The sequence below is a fragment of the Pinus tabuliformis genome, chromosome 7, assembly GCF_031772625.1.
Source record: "Pinus tabuliformis cultivar Carrire ecotype Pingquan chromosome 7, CPIR1, whole genome shotgun sequence".
Classification (NCBI taxonomy): Eukaryota; Viridiplantae; Streptophyta; class Pinopsida; order Pinales; family Pinaceae; genus Pinus; species Pinus tabuliformis.
Window position 1 is genome coordinate 386627708 of NC_142293.1, and position 17541 is coordinate 386645248.

General features: G+C 38.9%; 1 protein-coding gene across 1 annotated transcript; it reads left to right on the forward strand.

Moving 5' to 3' along the window:
• Positions 1-2112: 2112 nt before the first annotated feature.
• Positions 2113-6246, forward strand: LOC149247610 (uncharacterized). Its single transcript, XM_089444746.1, has 2 exons — positions 2113-3655; positions 4094-6246. Exons 1-2 carry the CDS (start codon positions 2113-2115, stop codon positions 6244-6246), a joined length of 3696 nt encoding a protein of 1231 aa, XP_089300872.1.
• The last annotated feature ends 11295 nt before the right edge of the window (positions 6247-17541 follow it).

Sequence of the window (17541 nt, forward strand, 5' to 3'; positions counted from 1 at the left end):
TAATGAAGAGAATATGTGCCATGATTTTTTAAATTATTTATTAAAATGTTAGTAAATTTAAATTTAAATAATATAAAAAAATTATCATTTATTTAAATATCATTTAGATTGGCTCTTCCCATAATTGTACAAAAATTCCTGCTTGAGTACATGAGGCTACACGACGGAGCTTGGCGCCCATGGATGAGGCTCGAGAGCAGGAAGCTGCGGGTCAGAAGCTTCTGGGGTTTGTAGATTCTTTTTACTGCTAATACAACGCCTTGGATGGATTCTGGTCGGTGTGAAGAGCGGGAGAGGTTTCACGAATGCGAGTCAGTGGACATAGAACCAGCGCTAGAAGACCTTCTCGCCTGCTGGGGACATGATGTGTCCGAGAAAAATCTGCTCCATTTCTTTCCGAATAGCGCAGTGAAGTCAGGTTTCCTTGACGAGGCGGTGGAAGAAGGAGTTTTGAAAAAAGGCGCTCAGGAAAGGATCCCTGTAAAAAACCTGATGTTGAAAGGAATGCTCCCCAGCCTGTCGAGGTCTATGTCCAATGAAGAGGCAGGAGGGGAGCCGAAAGGATCCGGAGAAGAGGGACAAATGCGAAGTCTGGCCTCAGCCTCTGCTGTTGGGGTAAAAAGGATGGTTGTGGAGGCGGATGAAGACAACAGTGACCCTGTTGGAAGGCGAACTGAGCTGTTTGAGGCAGCAGAGATAGTCGCCCTTGCTAACCTGAATCCTGGAGAGGGAGAAGCCAAGATGGAGGTAGTGGGTGGGAAGAGGAAGAAGACCAAACTTATCAGAAAAAAGGAGGAGAGGCCTAGCTGCATTTTTGGAGTGGATATCCATATAGATCAGGCGATGGAAGCCTCAGAAACCTTCTTAGTTGGCAGAGTTCGTGGAAGAAAGTTCTTGGCTGCTTTCATCAAGGATTGGGCTCAGTCAGAATGGAAAGATGCACCAGGTCAGCCAGAAGAGATCAAGAATCTGGACAGAGGTTGGTTTTGCATTCGGTTTGGACAAAAGGAGCATGTTGAATGGGTGCTGGAAAAGCACTGGAGTTTCGGGAAGAGGCCCATCTTATTCAGGAAATGGACACCCCTGTTCGATGCCCAGAAAGAAAAAACGACGGAGTCTCCAGTCTGGGTCAAATTACCGGGTCTCCCTATGCAATTCTGGACCGACTCGGCCTTCTCTTCAATTGGTAATACACTGGGGAAGTTTCTCGACACTGACAGATCATATTTACGCACTCATGACTGGAGTGTTGCCCGTCTCCTGGTAAGTTTAAACCCCAGAGAAGGTTTGGCGGATGCTATGATCCTGAAGTATCGAGGTCTAGAGTTTATTCAGACCCTGGACTATGAAAACCTCCCTTTCAGATGTCATCGCTGCCATAATTATGGACATCTGGCCCGGGAGTGTCCTCTTGGACATCGTCGTCGTCGAAGGCAAAGGAAAAGTGGGAAAAATCTGGAGAAAAATCAGGAGGTGTTCACTCAGGAAGAAGGGGCTCAGATCAAGGAGAACGATTTTAAGGCAAACGCTCAGGAGTTGGGTCCGGAGCATGCGGAGGAAGTTGAAAAGGAACAGCCTGGGGTTGCAGCAAGTGAGTCTATATCAAACCCGTTGTCTTTCCTGGGTATCTCAGCAGTCTCTGTAATGGCAGGGACGACTCAGGCGAGTTCACTTCTACCCCTCCTCCTCCTTTTGCTCTTCTAATGCTTTTCCTCAATCATGTTGTGATGAGACTGGTCCTTTCAGGCAGCTCTTGAATGATCTGCCAGACCTGAAGAAGGGACTAGCCTCATTAGACAGTGTTATAATGGCCATCCCATCTTCTCCTAAGCTGTCTTCTTTTCCCATGGATGTTGCCTCATCTATTCCTCCTAGTGTTTGGGGCCCTGAACCCCCCTACAATCTTAGACCTTTGGCCATCAGGAAAGGGAAAGGGCCGGTTGTAGGAGGTCTGGAGCTGGACATGGTGTCAGCAGGTCCGAGAAAGCTAAGAGGAAGGAAAACAAATCTGTCGAAGGCACAGTTGAAGGCTGTCATTGATATTGCTGGAGGGAAACAGATGTCTCTGCCAGGGGTGCTTAGAGCAAAGCAGTCACCCCCTGAGATTTCTCGATGATCATCTTATCCTACAACTGCAGGGGTCTAGCTAGTCTACCCAAAAAGCTAGCTCTGAAGGATCTGGTCAGGACCAACAAACCTGATATTATCCTTCTCCAAGAAACTCTGGGGAAGGGGGAAGAAATTACAGGATGTCTCTTCAAGCTTCTTCCGGGTTGGAGCTTCCATGCCATTGATGCTAATGGACATTTGGGAGGGGTGGTTCTGGGCTTTAACGTGAAGGTGTTACGAGAGATCTCCTCTTGGGGATCAGAAAATGTCTTGGCTGTGGAACTATTCTCCAATGAACTATGCATCCCTTTTCTTTTTCTTAATGTCTATGGTCCTGTTTTGGAACGGGAGAGGTTCTGGAACTCCTTCTTCGCAAAGTCTTTTCTGTCGCACCCAAACCTTATAATCAGAGGAGATCTTAATTTTTCTTTGGGGATGACAGAATCTTGGGGGGTCAGAGCCAGAGCAGATCCCCTTTCTGAGTTCTTTCAAAATAAACTGGCCTCTTCTCTCCTGGTGGATGTCTCCCCGCTCAAGTTGCGCCCTACGTGGAGGAATCGAAGAATAGGAGAAGATTGGATCGGGAAGAAACTTGATCGATTCCTGATCTGTGAATCGCTGGCAGAAAATTTACAGGCTTTTAGACATTGGGTTGGGGAAGGTGGTCTTTCGGATCATTTCCCTGTCTTCCTGGAAGTGAAGGGAGATTTCACTAAACCGGGTACTCCCTTTAAATTTAATGCTTCTTGGCTCTCGGATGCTTCTTATATTAGCCTCTTCCATAACACTTGGAAGAAAGATGTTCTCAATGAAGATGAGAGTCGCAGCCAGGTTTTTATGGACAATTTAAAAAGGATGAAGGTCGCCTCAAAGCATTGGGCCCTCCAAAAGAAACTGAAGGAAGAAGAAACCCTGAAACTTGTTAACTCTGAGCTTGCCCTCCTTGAAGACCCAGACGGAAATGGCTATGGAACAATAGAGTCTCGGGCTAGAATTCAAGAGTTGGAGATGGAAAGAAGGAGAATACTCCAGCTCAGAGAGGAAAGTTGGCGCTTAAAAAGTAGAGCGATCTGGTTGCAGGCAGGGGACGAAAACACCAAGTTTTTTCAGAATTATGCCAAAGGGAGAAAAAACTCTAATACAATCTGGGAAATGAAGAAAGCCAATGGTGAAATGGCTCGTTCTTTTGAAGATTTGGCCTCATTGGGGGTCAATTATTTCAAGAATCTCTTCAAAGCGCCAGAGGAAGTTTCTATTGCAGAAGTTATTAGAGTCGCCCAGATCTTTCCAAGGTTCATAGAGGAGGAAGGTAATGACTCCATCATGGCACCTGTTTCTAAGGAGGAGGTTGAAGACATTCTCAAATCCATGCAAAGGGACAAAAGCCCCGGCCCGGATGGCTGGACTGCCGAATTTTTCCAGCATTTCTTTGAATTCATTGGAGATGAGTTAGTGGCAGTTGTGGAAGATTCCAGGCATACAGGATCAATCTATCATCCCTTCAATGCCACTTTTCTAGCACTCATACCCAAATCTGATCTCCCAGGTTCTTTTGATGATTTCAGGCCCATTTCCCTATGTACTTGTGTTTACAAAATTATTGCAAAAATTATTGCCATTAGGCTAAAACCTTTCCTCTCTAGAAACATTTCCCCTGAGCAATTTGGCTTTCTAGATGGTAGAAAAATTCATGAAGCTGTAGGAGTTGCTCAAGAAACGCTTCATAGTCTAAAAATTGGAAAAAAAAGGAGCCGTTGTGAAAATCGATTTGTCTAAGGCTTATGACAGAATTAGCTGGATGTACCTTAGGCTTTTGTTAACTCACTTGGTGTTCAGGTATGATTTTGTAAGATCGGTTATGAGCTATGTTTCCTCTTCTTCCATAGCTGTCCTAATCAACGGAGCGACATCCAGTTTTTTTAGCCCTAAACGTGGCCTTCGCCAAGGCTTCCCGCTCTCTCCCCTTTTGTTTTTTTGGCAGTAGATGGCATTAGTCTTTTGATCCATGACGCAAAAAGGCAGGGGACTCTCAAAGGAATTGAAGTAGCACATAATTTCTGGGTCACTCACCTCCTCTTCGTGGATGACATAATTCTTTTCAGCAATGGTAGTCTCGAGGACTGTAGGATGCTCAAGAGGATCTTGGACCTTTTCCTGAAGGCTACTGGTCTCTGCATAAACAAGAGAAAATCCACACTCACATGCACAGGTTTGTCCAGAGAGTTGATGCGTAGAGTGGAATTGGTCCTGAACTTTGAAGTCAAAATGCTGGAGGATTCTTTTAAATATCTGGGGTTCTTTCTGAAGCCTGACAATTACAGGATAAAAGATTGGAATTGGATCCTTGCAAAAATCGAATCCAAACTGAAACATTGGAGTTACAAGTGGCTTTCCAGGGCTGGTAGGCTTGTGTTAATTAAATCTGTTCTGATGGCAGTTCCAGTCTACTGGGCTAGTCTGACATGGGTTCCCAAAGGAATATTATCCTCAATTGATAAATTATGCAGCAGGTTTCTGTGGGCGGGGTCTAAGTCTGAGAAAGTTACCCCTTGGATCGCGTGGGATAAAGTCACTCGTCCTAAAGAGTGGGGAGGCTGGGGTATTAAAAATCTTGCTTGCTTCTCCCAATCTTTAGCAGCAAAGCTCGCCTGGAGACTCATTTCCACTGAGAACCTGTGGACCTCTATGTCTAAAAGAAAATATATTGATCCCCTATCAACGCTTGATTGGATCAGATTGCCGCAAAAGTCTTCCAAAAACTCCTCGGTGGTTTGGAAAGCTGTGGTAGCATCTGTCAAAGTCATAGAGAAGGGATTGGCTTGGAGTGTGGGGGACGGAACTCAGATCAGGTTGGGTAGAGACCCCTGGATAGGCTATTCAGAGAGATTTTCTCTATCTCAGGGGCTGGTTTCGGCCTTAAAAGATAGGGGTCTTTACACTTTAAATCAGGTGGCTGATCCCCGGGTTTCCACCATCTGGAGTCAAGGGTGGATTCAGGGAAGAGATTTAAATTTGGATGATGAATGGCTGGAGGAATGGGACTTGTATAAAAGGGACCTTCTCAACTCCTCAGTCAGGCTCTCTGACTCTCCGGATGAGCTTAGATGGGTCTTTGCCCAGAATGGGTTTTATTCTCCAAAGATGGGGTATAAATGGATGATGTCTCAAAATGGATGGGAGAATCCAGCTTGGTGGGTTAAATCGCTATGGAAGTTAAAAGGGCCAGCTAAAACAAGACTGTTCTTCTGGTGTGTCCTGCTTCAGAAAGTTCCTACCTGGGATTTTCTTCAAAGAAGAGGAAGGATTGGTCCTGGCCGGTGCCCCCTTTGTAAAGACAACGTCGAAACAGTTCAGCACCTGTTTCTTTTTTGCCCTTTTAATTCCAGCCTATGGGCCGAAATGTTAAGGCTGTTAAAAGTTCCTTTTAGGTGGGAAGGGCAGGGGCTCTTAGATGCTTGGCAGAGGTGGTGGAATGAAACTTCAAATGACAGAGAGAGAACCATTCCGTTACTCATCACCTGGGGGACATGGCTTGCTAGGAATCAAGTCATCTTTAAGGATTCTGTCTTCCCTATTGGAAGACTTGCCGCAGAAGGAGTTGCTATTTATGAAAGTATTCCTGTTCCTCAAGCTCTTCCTACTTCCAGAGCTATTCGTCAAGAATCTATTAGATATTCTATGCCGTGGGCTTATTTTGACGGGGCCTCGGACATCAATGGTCGCTGCGGGGCTGGCTTGATTATTCACTTATCAAAGGAAAAGGTTGTTAAAGCTTCAGTTGGTCTGGGACAGGGCTCCAATAACTTTGCAGAATTGAAAGCCTTACATCTCCTTCTCTGTTGGCTTATACTTAGAAATGTGAGAGAAGTCCAGATTTTTGGGGATTCAATGAATACTGTGAATTGGTTTAATGGGTCTCAACGCTGCAGAAATTTCATTCTGATTCCTCTGCTTAAAGAAGCTTCTCGCCTCAAATGTCAGTTCATGGAGATCTCTCTCAGCCATATCTTCCGGGAAAGGAATTTTGAAGCGGATCGCCTTTCCAAAGCGGGTGTTGAACATGATATGGGGTCGTGGACTGTCACGGAGGAAGAAAATGGGGTGGTTCGATCAGTCGAACAACCCATTTTTGCTTAAGTTTTGTTTCATCAGAAAATTGTTTTTGTTTTTGTACATATTTTGATTCGGTTCATCTTGTTTTTGCTTCCAATCTCTTCTGTAGAACTTCTTCAGGGCTTCTGGGCTGATTTCCTTTATTAAGGAGGCCCGGGAAGCTGTGTTTTCTCATCGCTTCTTTTCTGTCTTCCGAGAATCCTTCTAGTGATTACTGTGGATTCTTGAGGTCATTGTTTGCCTCTCGTTTCTCTTGAACTCTCAGCGCCTTATTCCATACCTCTTCTGCGTGAATCGGATCCCGGGAGGTGCGCGTGGTCAGGAGGAGACGCTTTTCATGTTTTGGCTTGCTAAGTCTGGTGCGTTTTTACACCTCGGGCATGTATTGATAGCCGGCTGAGACTTTCCTTTCCCCATATATGGTGGAATTGAGTCTTTCCATAATGCTTTGCATTTACTCTGTAACTCTCTTTTTAATAGATGGTTTGATATTTTTCCTGTGGAAAAAAAAAATATCATTTACTTTAGCCATATGAATAGGAATTTATTTTTGGTTTAAATTTTGATAAATATTATTTATAAATATTTAAATAAAAATTATATATTATTAAGAAATAGTATTTTAATTTTTAATATTGAAATAAATTATAAAATCACATGTTAAGGATAAAAGATAAAATATAAGTATATATATATATATATATATATATATAATATTATATAAATATTATTTAAAAAATAAATATATGTTAAAGATATAAATTTAATTGATTTATAAATATAAATTAAATTGTTTTAAATATCGCTGCATTATATTTCAAATATATTGGTTTTATAAAATATAAACCAACACTAACAGCAAGATTGGTTAACATGATTGTTATTAATTAAAGTTGAATATATATCTATATATATATATATATATATATATATATATATATATATATATATATATATATATATATATATATGAGACAAATTTCAATTTATTTATAAATATAAAATTGACTTGTCCAAAATATTGTGATATCATATTTGAAATAAATTGGATTTATAGAAATAAATATTAATATTAATGTCCACATTTCTTTCTTAAGAATGAATATTTTCAATGGACAACATTTTATAGCTAAAGAATCATAATAATTCATCAAAGTTTAAAAAAATATATAATTTTATTGTTGTTTTTACATTGATAGAGGTTCCTTATACGAAGATTATAAAATGTAGTTAAATTTTAGTAAGAAAAAAACATAGAAACTTAGTGTAGAAATAAAATATAATATGATTGACCATATTTGATAATAAGTGGAACAATTCTAAATATAGGGATTTCAATGGTTGCTCTTCTTTCTTCTTAATAGTAGTATATTTAGTTGTTCCTATATTTGCACACCTTTCAAATATGAATGCTAGAAATATCCTTAAACCATCTATTAACTTCACTTTTGAAATAATTATGAACGCTAAGCCTTATCTCTCAACAATACCAGTATCAATTGTTGCTCTCTCTATTCTTAAACCCCATAATTTGTTTATGGTGAGAGTCTAAGCCATATCCAGTAACATTTTCTTTGCTTCTTTAGTGGTAGGTGTTATTGGTAGATCTTCCACAAACTGTTAACCCTCTTACTACCGAGACCGTAATGGACGTCGTCTCTATCATCCAAGACATTAATGAGAAATCCCTTGATGTATTACATGTGAGCATCGCCCTTGTTGATATTGCCGGAATGCATGTACCGCATACCTTGCCTCGGATGCCAGGCCCAGAAGTGGCATCAACTTAGCTCCTCTAACTCAACCAAAATGTTGACAACTACCGAAAAGCCCTAGGGACTGTTGCATTGACTTCTATCCTTATTCCCTCGTTGTCATTGCACACTGTTGAAGAAGGTCGAATCAAACTCCACACTAAGCAGAACCTAGAGCAACAAACCTCCTCACAGGGTCATTTTGAAAAATCTATCACTAGTGGTCAACCTCTGCAAGCACACATTCCTTTACAGGGTAACATGTCATCTGGTGATCTCCACAGTTGGTCGTCATCCCAATTTTTTAATTTTATATAGGTTTCTACTCGACAGGCGGAAGCCCTGCACAATAACTTAGTCCACGATAATGAACAACAACAACAACAAATTCTTTCCCTTACAGCTGAGTGAGATCAAATTATGCATGAGAAGGAAGAATTATAACACCGGGTCGAGGATATTGGTGCCAAGTTCTAGAAGTTATGGCCAACTATTGTTGAAGTGGTATCGAACACACCAAAATATTTTTTTTCTTGTACTCTTCCTGAATGTTGTGATCACATCAAAGCAGCGTGTATCGAACTTGTTTATGTAAAAAAAGAGCTGAAGCACACCATTGTCGCTACCCAGAAAACGCTTCTAGACCCAACCACCTAGTATGCCACATAAATTGAGCAGGAAATCCTAGATGCACCTTCGCTTAAAGACTCTCTTTTCCAAATTACTGCGGATGGGCAGGAAATTTTCCGGTAGGTTCATGACTGGTTTGGGTTCCTTGCTAAAAAGAATCAACCTGTATATGAGTTGCATCAACAAGCCCATTAACTATTCAATCAAGCTTTACTCATGGCCAATCTCAACCAATAACATGATTTGTTTGCTCGCACTGATTCGTTGGAGAAACATATCACCCAAATTGAAGAAGACTCTTCTGCTACCAAATTTTTCTTACGCGACCTCAAACCGCCTGCCCTGCAACACTTGAGGAGGTTGAGGCATCTCACCACCAATGTTGAGAACCAATGGCACATTGTCCTAGGGGCGCGACCAGAACACCCCAATGTTGAACTCACCACCCAATTTCTTAGTCAGGCTGTGGGTTTGATGGATTCCTAGAGGTCTGTGATAAATGACTACTCTTAGTTCAGAGTCGGTGTCATATAGTCAGTGCCTGAGTTGGGTCCTTCATTTGAAGGTGCACTTGTGGCATAGGGAGAAGTAGCATAGGAAGGACACAACAACAAGAACTAGTAGCAGAAGTGCCAAAGAGGGATTGAATTGGGGACAAGTCAATAGATTGTGGTTAGGACTTGTCGGGTCCTTTGTTTTTGGGGAACCCAATTTTGGAAAGTTTTGACCAGGTCTGATCGAAAAGCAGTTGTAGAGAAGACCACTGAAGAAAACGAAAAGAGTAATTCAAGAACAAACAGATGCCAAAAGAAATGTGTAAGAAAGATGAAGAAAAGCGTAGTCAAGCTAGAGTTCACAGAGATTGACAATAAATATAAGTATGCAGAATGAGCAGTTGAAGTTAAGTCTACAGAAGTCATCGTAGAAGAGTGGACGTGATATCCGAGGTGAGAACGGGTATATCAAGCGAGCAAGATTATGGAAGGAAATCTATAATAGGACAAAGGCAAGATACCATAAGGAGATAGAAGGATCCATGCTGACATGTTGTCGTTGTGTTGAACGAGACCCCTTTGCTATTAAATGTTCTTTCTGTGAGCTCTACTTTGTAATGTGATCTAAGGGGATTGTTGTACCAGTGGTGATGTTTGTAATGTTGTATTGTTATGATGCTTTTATCTGTTAATAAAAGGGGAAGTTGTGGGATTATTCTGTGTCTATATAATGTGATTGAATGAATGACCCTTTTAAAAAAATTCCTTTTAGTAAAAGTTTGAATGTTGTTATCTCTTATTACTCATGTTGCAAGTCTATAATTTGTGTATGATGCATGTCTCTTAATGTGGACCTTTGTTATAGATGCCTAAACTGCATTGTCTATTGTGCTGATTCTTGATGCCTCTCCATGATCCATTATATTTCTGAGTCTCGGCATGCTTGGGGTGAGATTCCTTACTTCCTTGTGAAGTGAGGTGAAGATGTCAGTGTGGTGCTAGACTACAATGAACCTCTTTGTTGGCGCCCTATGTTCGAACTTGGGGTCTTCCTCCATTTAGATTTCGAGCCAACAGTTGGTTCCATCACTAGGTAAATATGTGTACTATGTCTCATTTGTAAATGAATTCTCAAGGAATACAAGGATATATTTCCTCAAAAATAAATATGAATTTTTTGACATATTTAAATAATTTAAGGCTTTGGTAGCAAATCAGATAGAGAAAAAATGAAGGTGTTGAGGATGAATAATGGTGGAGAGTTATCTGGGAAGACATCTCAAGAGCTCTTTAAAAGGTGTGGTATAAAATAGCATAATATACCAAATACACACCTCAATAGAATGTAGTTGTGAAAATTATGAATAGGATTTTGATGGAAAAAGAAAGGAGCATGCTGAGTGGTGCTAGGTTAAGACAATAATTCTTGGTGGAGGTAGTAGATATTTTGTGTTGCTTAGTAAATAGATCATCCTCATTGATGTTATATGATAAGACTCCACATGAGGAATGGATTAGTAAGAAACCATTTCTCACACATCTCATGTTGTTTAGCCATGATGCATATGTATATGTCCCAAAGGAAGATATAACTAACTTGGATAAAAAATCTGAAAGGTGTATCTTTATTTCTTACAAAGATAGTTTGAAAAGTTACAAGCTTTAGAACTCAAAAGAAAATAAGGTTGTGTACATTTGACATGTGGTATTGAGAGAAGTAGAAGATATTATCAAACAAGAAGTCCTACCAATGGAGAAAGAACCAAAGAAAATAGAGTTTTAATTGAAGGATGATGATCTAGACTCTATAGAAGAACAAGAAGAAGAAGAAGAAACACATACTTTGATTTTGAGGAGATCGGTTTGAGAAAGAATGCAGACAGAAAGGTATACTGCACTTGATTTCCATTCAATTTTTTCTCTGTTTATCGATGATGATCCTAGAACTATCACGGAGTTAGTGAATTTAGAGGATGGTAAACTCTGGAAAAAGGCCATGGTTGAAGGAATTCCAGCCTTGGACATGAATGGTTCTTGATATATAATGGTGTTTGGAACCAGAAGAAAACCCATCGGGAACAAATGGGTGTTTAAGAAAAAGTTGAATGCAAAAGCCAATGTGGAGAAATATAAATCTCAGTTATTAGTAAATGGTTATTCCTAGGTGTAAGGAATTTATTTCGGTGATATTTTTTCTACTGTTGAAAAGTTAGCTTCTTTTAGATTTATTTAATATGTTGCCATTGCTTTTGATTTTGAGGTAGAATAGATGGTTGTGAAGATGACATTACTACATGCAAATATGGAAGAAGACATGTATATGAAGAAACCATAAGGATTTATTGTGAATCTTAAGAAATAGTTGGTAAGCAGGATGGAAAGGTCCTTTTATGGGTTAAAACAATGCCCAAGGATGTGGTATAAAAGTGGAACATACAGGGACTTGGCTTCACAAGGACAAAAATGGGCCGTTATATGTAGTTTAAATTAGTTGGTAATAATCTTGTTTATTTGGTCTTGAATTCATATGATATGTTGTCGATTGGAAATGAACAAACAAATCATACAGGAAGTGAAAACCTAGTTTTTTTCTAAAGTTGACTTGAAGGATCTCAATGCTACAAATTTTATCATGGACATGTAAATTTAAAGAGATCGAGAAAATATGAAACCCTATTAAATAAGATAAATTGTGGATTTTTAATATGTTGGAAAGTAAATAAGTGAAGGTATCCATTCCTTTAGGTGTAAAGTTATTTGCAAATTATTGTCCCAAGACATAGCGAGAGGAAGAGGAAACGTCTTTTGTCCCTTCTTCCAATGTAGCTAGAAGTTTGATGTACATAATGGTCTATATAAACCATATATTACACATGTAGTGGGAATATTAAGCAGGTATATCTCAAGACCAATGAAGGAGCATTGGATAAAAATAAATCATGATTTTTAGGTATCTACATACGAGTATTGATTATGGATTATGATACCATAAAGAATATCATGACTGGACATAGTCTTCGACATACATGGATTTGTTGACACAAACTACGCTGGTGATCTAGATTGTAGAAGATATTCAAGTGTGTATGTGTTTAGCCTATTTAGAGGAGATATTGGTTGGATGAGAAAGAGACAATTTATAGAGGCACTTTCAACTACAAAAGTTGAACACATGGTGACCACTTATGTATGAAAGGAAGTTGTTTGGTTACAAATATTATGTTTAAGTAAGGGGTTAGTAAAACAATCCATAAAGATAGATTGTGACATCTAAAGTGCAATTTTCTTGGCGAAGAACCCTTCTTATCATTTGAAGATAAAGCATATCGGTGTTCAATATAAATTTTGTGAGGGATATGATTGAAGACATGAAAGCATTTATCAAAAAGGTGGACACCTTGGAGAGTGCTATAAAAGTGTTCACAAAATATGTGAGCACTAAAATCTTCTCTTGGTGTAGAGAAAAACTGGTCATTATTGTGTGAAACTATTGACTGTGTACTCTTATGGCCTCTTGCATGAAAAGAAAAAAACAATTGGGAGAATGTTGGGTATGTCTTATATTATTTGCATGAATTATATGCACCACAAAGAAAGGGGGGTTCAAGGGGGGGTTGTTCATCAAAAGGAACTGACACCTCGGGTATCCTTTCTCTTCTTATCCCCAAATTCCCATCCCTATTTCCTCTTCCTCTGCCCATGTTCTTGTTGAAAAAGCTCATGCGAGAAAGAAACAAGTATGCAATATATGCCAAAGAATACCTTAGTGTTAACAAACCTACTATCACATGGGTTTTTATTAAAAAAAATTTGGGCAAAAATACTTTAGGAAAAGGACAATTACTTAAAGCATCAACAAAAAAATGCCTGTAATAAAAAAAAATGTGTAATATTTCAAATTAAGTAAATAGAGACCTATAGACATGAATTGATTATATAAATGGTTTTGCACAAAAAATATAAGCATGCAAATGATATAGACATATATTGAATCCCATATGGAAATAGAAAGAGAAAAACATAATCTCGAAGGTCCCCATATGAAAATTTCATGACTATAGGAAATGTCTAAGACTTCATTAGGTAATAAATGAAAAACTAAATGTAAAAACAAGGAGCGGGAAATAAAAACAACATGCAAATTCAACTCATCAACCACTAAATAAAAACCAGATTACTTTCATGCATTTCTGACAGAGACACTCAGAGAGATGGTGGTCTAGTATCACAACAACTATCCCTAGTTCAAGAAGGATCATTTTTTCTCTTCGGTCCCCATAGAGAATTATCAAAGAACAACTGAAACTATAGGACCATAGTTGAATACTCTACAAAAAGTCAACATGAACGTGTAGAGTTGGCATACAAAAACTAATTCTTTCAAAGTGCTGGTAGAGTTAATGGTGGAGTAAATGCCATAGTGAGGATTTCCATGTTGGAGATGTGAGTCACAAGAGGGTTAGAACACATATAATACTTGAGTTTCCATCTCAGCGCATGTCGCTAATATTCTTAAATGGAGCAATGCCATGTTGACAGAGTTGAAACAACAAGATGGATGACTCAACATAGCCATTGAATGACATTCATAAACCGAGGCATATTGAATTTTTGTAAGGAAGAAGTCATAGATGCCATTAAATGATAGCCTTGGGTGCCATGTATGACATTAAAAATCGATAGTAACATAATGACAGGGTGTTATCCTAGTGTTCCTAGTTGGCAAGTGATGAGGCAAGAAGGATCAACATGTTGAAACATTGATATAACCATTGAATGCCACGTTCGCCAATTGTTCTCATATTACAAACTAATTTCACATTACATATTGATGGTCAATGCTATCACTGAAATATATCACATGATATCAAGGCTCTAAGTATAAAAACTTCATTTAATATCTCCAGTTGGGACTGCAAATCATAAATATGGCGTTTTAAGACTTCAATGCTTCATTTAAACATATACCTTGCCACATATCATATAATATGATATAAATTTTATCAAAATGCTTTCATGGTGAAGGAAATAACCTAACATTGTAGCTAAAAGGAATTTCATATTTCGATCCAAGTTTGACCTATAATAAACATATCACCCATCATGCCAACCTTATTTCTCAATCTAAGACTATAAACAATAGTTTTAATCACCAAACACATATATCACATAAAATAGTGCCATATCATTTATAGACTTGTTGATGGCGTTGGACCCGCCAACACTCAGGGGATCTCCCTGGTATGAAGTCCCAACTAGACCTCACATGACCACCATCACCACCCTTGAAGATCAACTCTGACACTATGCATTAGTGTGTTGATGGTTTATCCATACCCAAGAAGACCATGCAAATGTTAGCAGATGAGTTGGATGAAGGGGCCGAACCAATGCATCGTTGCAACAGAGGCAAGAGTTCGCTTCAGAAAGATGTCACCATGAGGTGCATGCACACCATCACGGATGACCAAGCTTGGCATCCGCTCACCACCTTCCTCATCACAAGCATGTCAAAGAGTTGGTCTCACCACAACAAACCGAGTGTTAGTGATGTCTTGAAAGGCTTTCTCAAGCCATGTTGTCTCACATGAGTACATGTGCATTGTAATGTTGAGTCATGTCAAGTGTCAATAGTGTATGTAATAGTCATAAAGTAGGTGAAGAGTCATAAGGGTAGTTGAATGATCACAAAGGGGATGTCAAGGTTCACCCCACCCTTTGCTATAAACAGTCCCTCATAACTCATTGTATAGGCTTTTGGTCAGCCAAGCTTCTACTAAGACTATCTTGAAGAAGGCTTGGACAATATTGTAACTTGCCTTGGCTTCTCCACTACACAGAGCTAGTACATCTCTTTGGAGGAGCATGTGGATGTGGCTGTAACATTCCACTGTTGGGGCTAGTAGGTTTACATGGTGTATTATATGTTTGTGACTTACACTTCTTTAATAATAAGAGCCAACACATTTTCATGCATATGTTGTTATTGTAGTTGGACTGTTCCAGTTGCCTTAATGATATATGTTGTTTAAATTACATACTTGTATATGAACTTATTTATATGAAATTATATGAATCTTGTTGTTAATGTGTTCCATATGTTGTTAATGTTGTCACTGTTTGTGTCGAATGCTCTACTGGACATCAAACAGACCTTTCTCATGAACCTTGCTATATCAACCGTCACACTCGTCTCAGACTGATCTATGAGTGTTGTTCATGTTATCTTACCTTATTGTTATGACTGCTGCATCCAAGTGGACTGCTCTGCCGGAAGCTTTGCATGTCCTTTGTGTGGTGTGTTCCTAGCCGAGTTTGGACTGATCGCTTTCAACCTGGAACTCACCTTCACCTTCCTCTGCCTTCGAAGTGTTGGAACCTCTAATACACATTCCTTGACTCTATGCATTAGTCACACCCTTGCTACTAATAGAGTTATCTTACTTGCCTCTGTTCAACATCGCGGTCAAGGCATTACCTTACATCCCACTGCTGGGACTCCTATACCAAACGATATGAGGTCTAATTGGGACTTATTACCGGGGAGATCCCTTGACATGTTGGCAAGTCTAGCACCATCAACACTTTTATACCACTCGTTCCTCCTAGAGGAGTCCTCTTTCAACTCTTTTCAAACTCCTAAAACATGAAAATATTTTCGAGCACTTGTATTTTCGAACTCGTTAAAGGAAATGAAAATACATCTACTCAGTAGAAGTTTAACCCTTTTCTAGACTGAGATAGACTATTTATGAAAAAGGAATACCTTAGTTGAACATAGCCAAGAGGTTCTCTTGAGTATTTTTTCTGCCTTTTGAGACTCAAGAAACTATTTATTGAAAGGAGTCCTTGGATTTTTCTTTTTCGCCTCTTTTTCAAGTTCTCTAAACGTGAAAAAGAAGTTGAGTTACACCTTTGATGGACTCGTAAAAAAATAAAACAACGATGGACTCGTCGAACATGACAGGACCGAACCACTCCTTATTAGGGTTTGTTAAACATACTTAGAGGGATTCATCCAAAGGATGAACTTACAAATCAAGCATATGTTATCCTCCTCAAGCTTGTTAAAAAATAAATAGGTACTGACTATCAATGGTTGGGAAATTTGGGAAATGGTATATTTCAGTGCTTTTAAGGCCCAACACACACCGACCCTTTAGGGACCTGCATTCAATAATAGGTTTTTGAATTATGCACTTTCTCTAATGAGCATCAAGTTGTCCCTTGTTGGGGGTGCACTCATTCGAGAAATTCGGAAAAAATAAAAAGAATCCTGAAGCTTCCTCTTTTAGAAGCTTCCAGGAGTTGTTACAACCATTTACCTTGGATAAGAACTTTGAATCCTATTTGATCCTATCTGATCATACCTTGGATATTTAACCACTTATCCCTTGATCTCATCCTCCCATCAAGAGTGAATCTCAAGCTTAGATTGGTAAATGGATAAGAATTCGTTAATTATCATCCTCTCATATATATTTACTATGATCCATAAGCTAGGGGTTGGATTTTCGAGACTAATCATACCCTTATGTTGTTTCTTTGATCATAAGAGAGTTATCATTCCCATTCATTATGGTGGCTTTGAGGTGTTCATTGTGGAAAGGAAGGACAAGTCAACTTGGGAGGATCTCTACAATGTGAGCTTCCATTTTTGGTTGTAAACTCTCTCCCTTTCATATTAATACAAAGAGTATGTCGTTTTCCTACATGTGTTACGTTATGCTTATATACATGTGTTCCAATGTTATGTTGATCCATTGAATAGAATGATTGGATAATGCTACATAGATGTTGTATATCTTTGGCTTGTGTTGTTTGTTTGTTTAGGCTCTAATTATAGTGATGAGAGCTACATTGGATCTGATAAACTAAGAAGACAGAAGATCTTGTGATGGATCACAAGTAAACATCTTTCTGTTCTCTAATTATTCTAAGAAAATCTTTATAGTCTTTGATTTTTGTTGTTCTAGACCAAGCTACTATGTCTAGGGAAGATACTTATGTCTGTAGTTGTAGATTTTGTATAACATGCAGGGTAGAGGAGAAATGGGTGGTAAAGAGAAAAATACAGATAGGGGGTGTGGCAAAGAAGGAGTTGGTGAGGGAGAGGAGAGAATGAGTATGATCTAGAAAATGAGAGAGGAAAGTAAATTAGGTGGGGAAGGGGTAGGGAAGTATTTGTAGTCAATAATTAGAGGAAGCCAGGGAAAATTTTAAGAACCACCCCTAAATTTACATGTATAATAAATGGGCGAATGTCCAAGGTATATAGGAAAAATGGAAGGCGATTTTATCAATAATATCATATGTATATATAATTTTTTGGCGAATCTCTCACTAGGCATGGCGAATATTTTACTCAATTATAAAATCTTGTGTTTATTGAATACACAAATGAAATCATTGCATTTCTTTAAAATATCTTTTGAAATCAA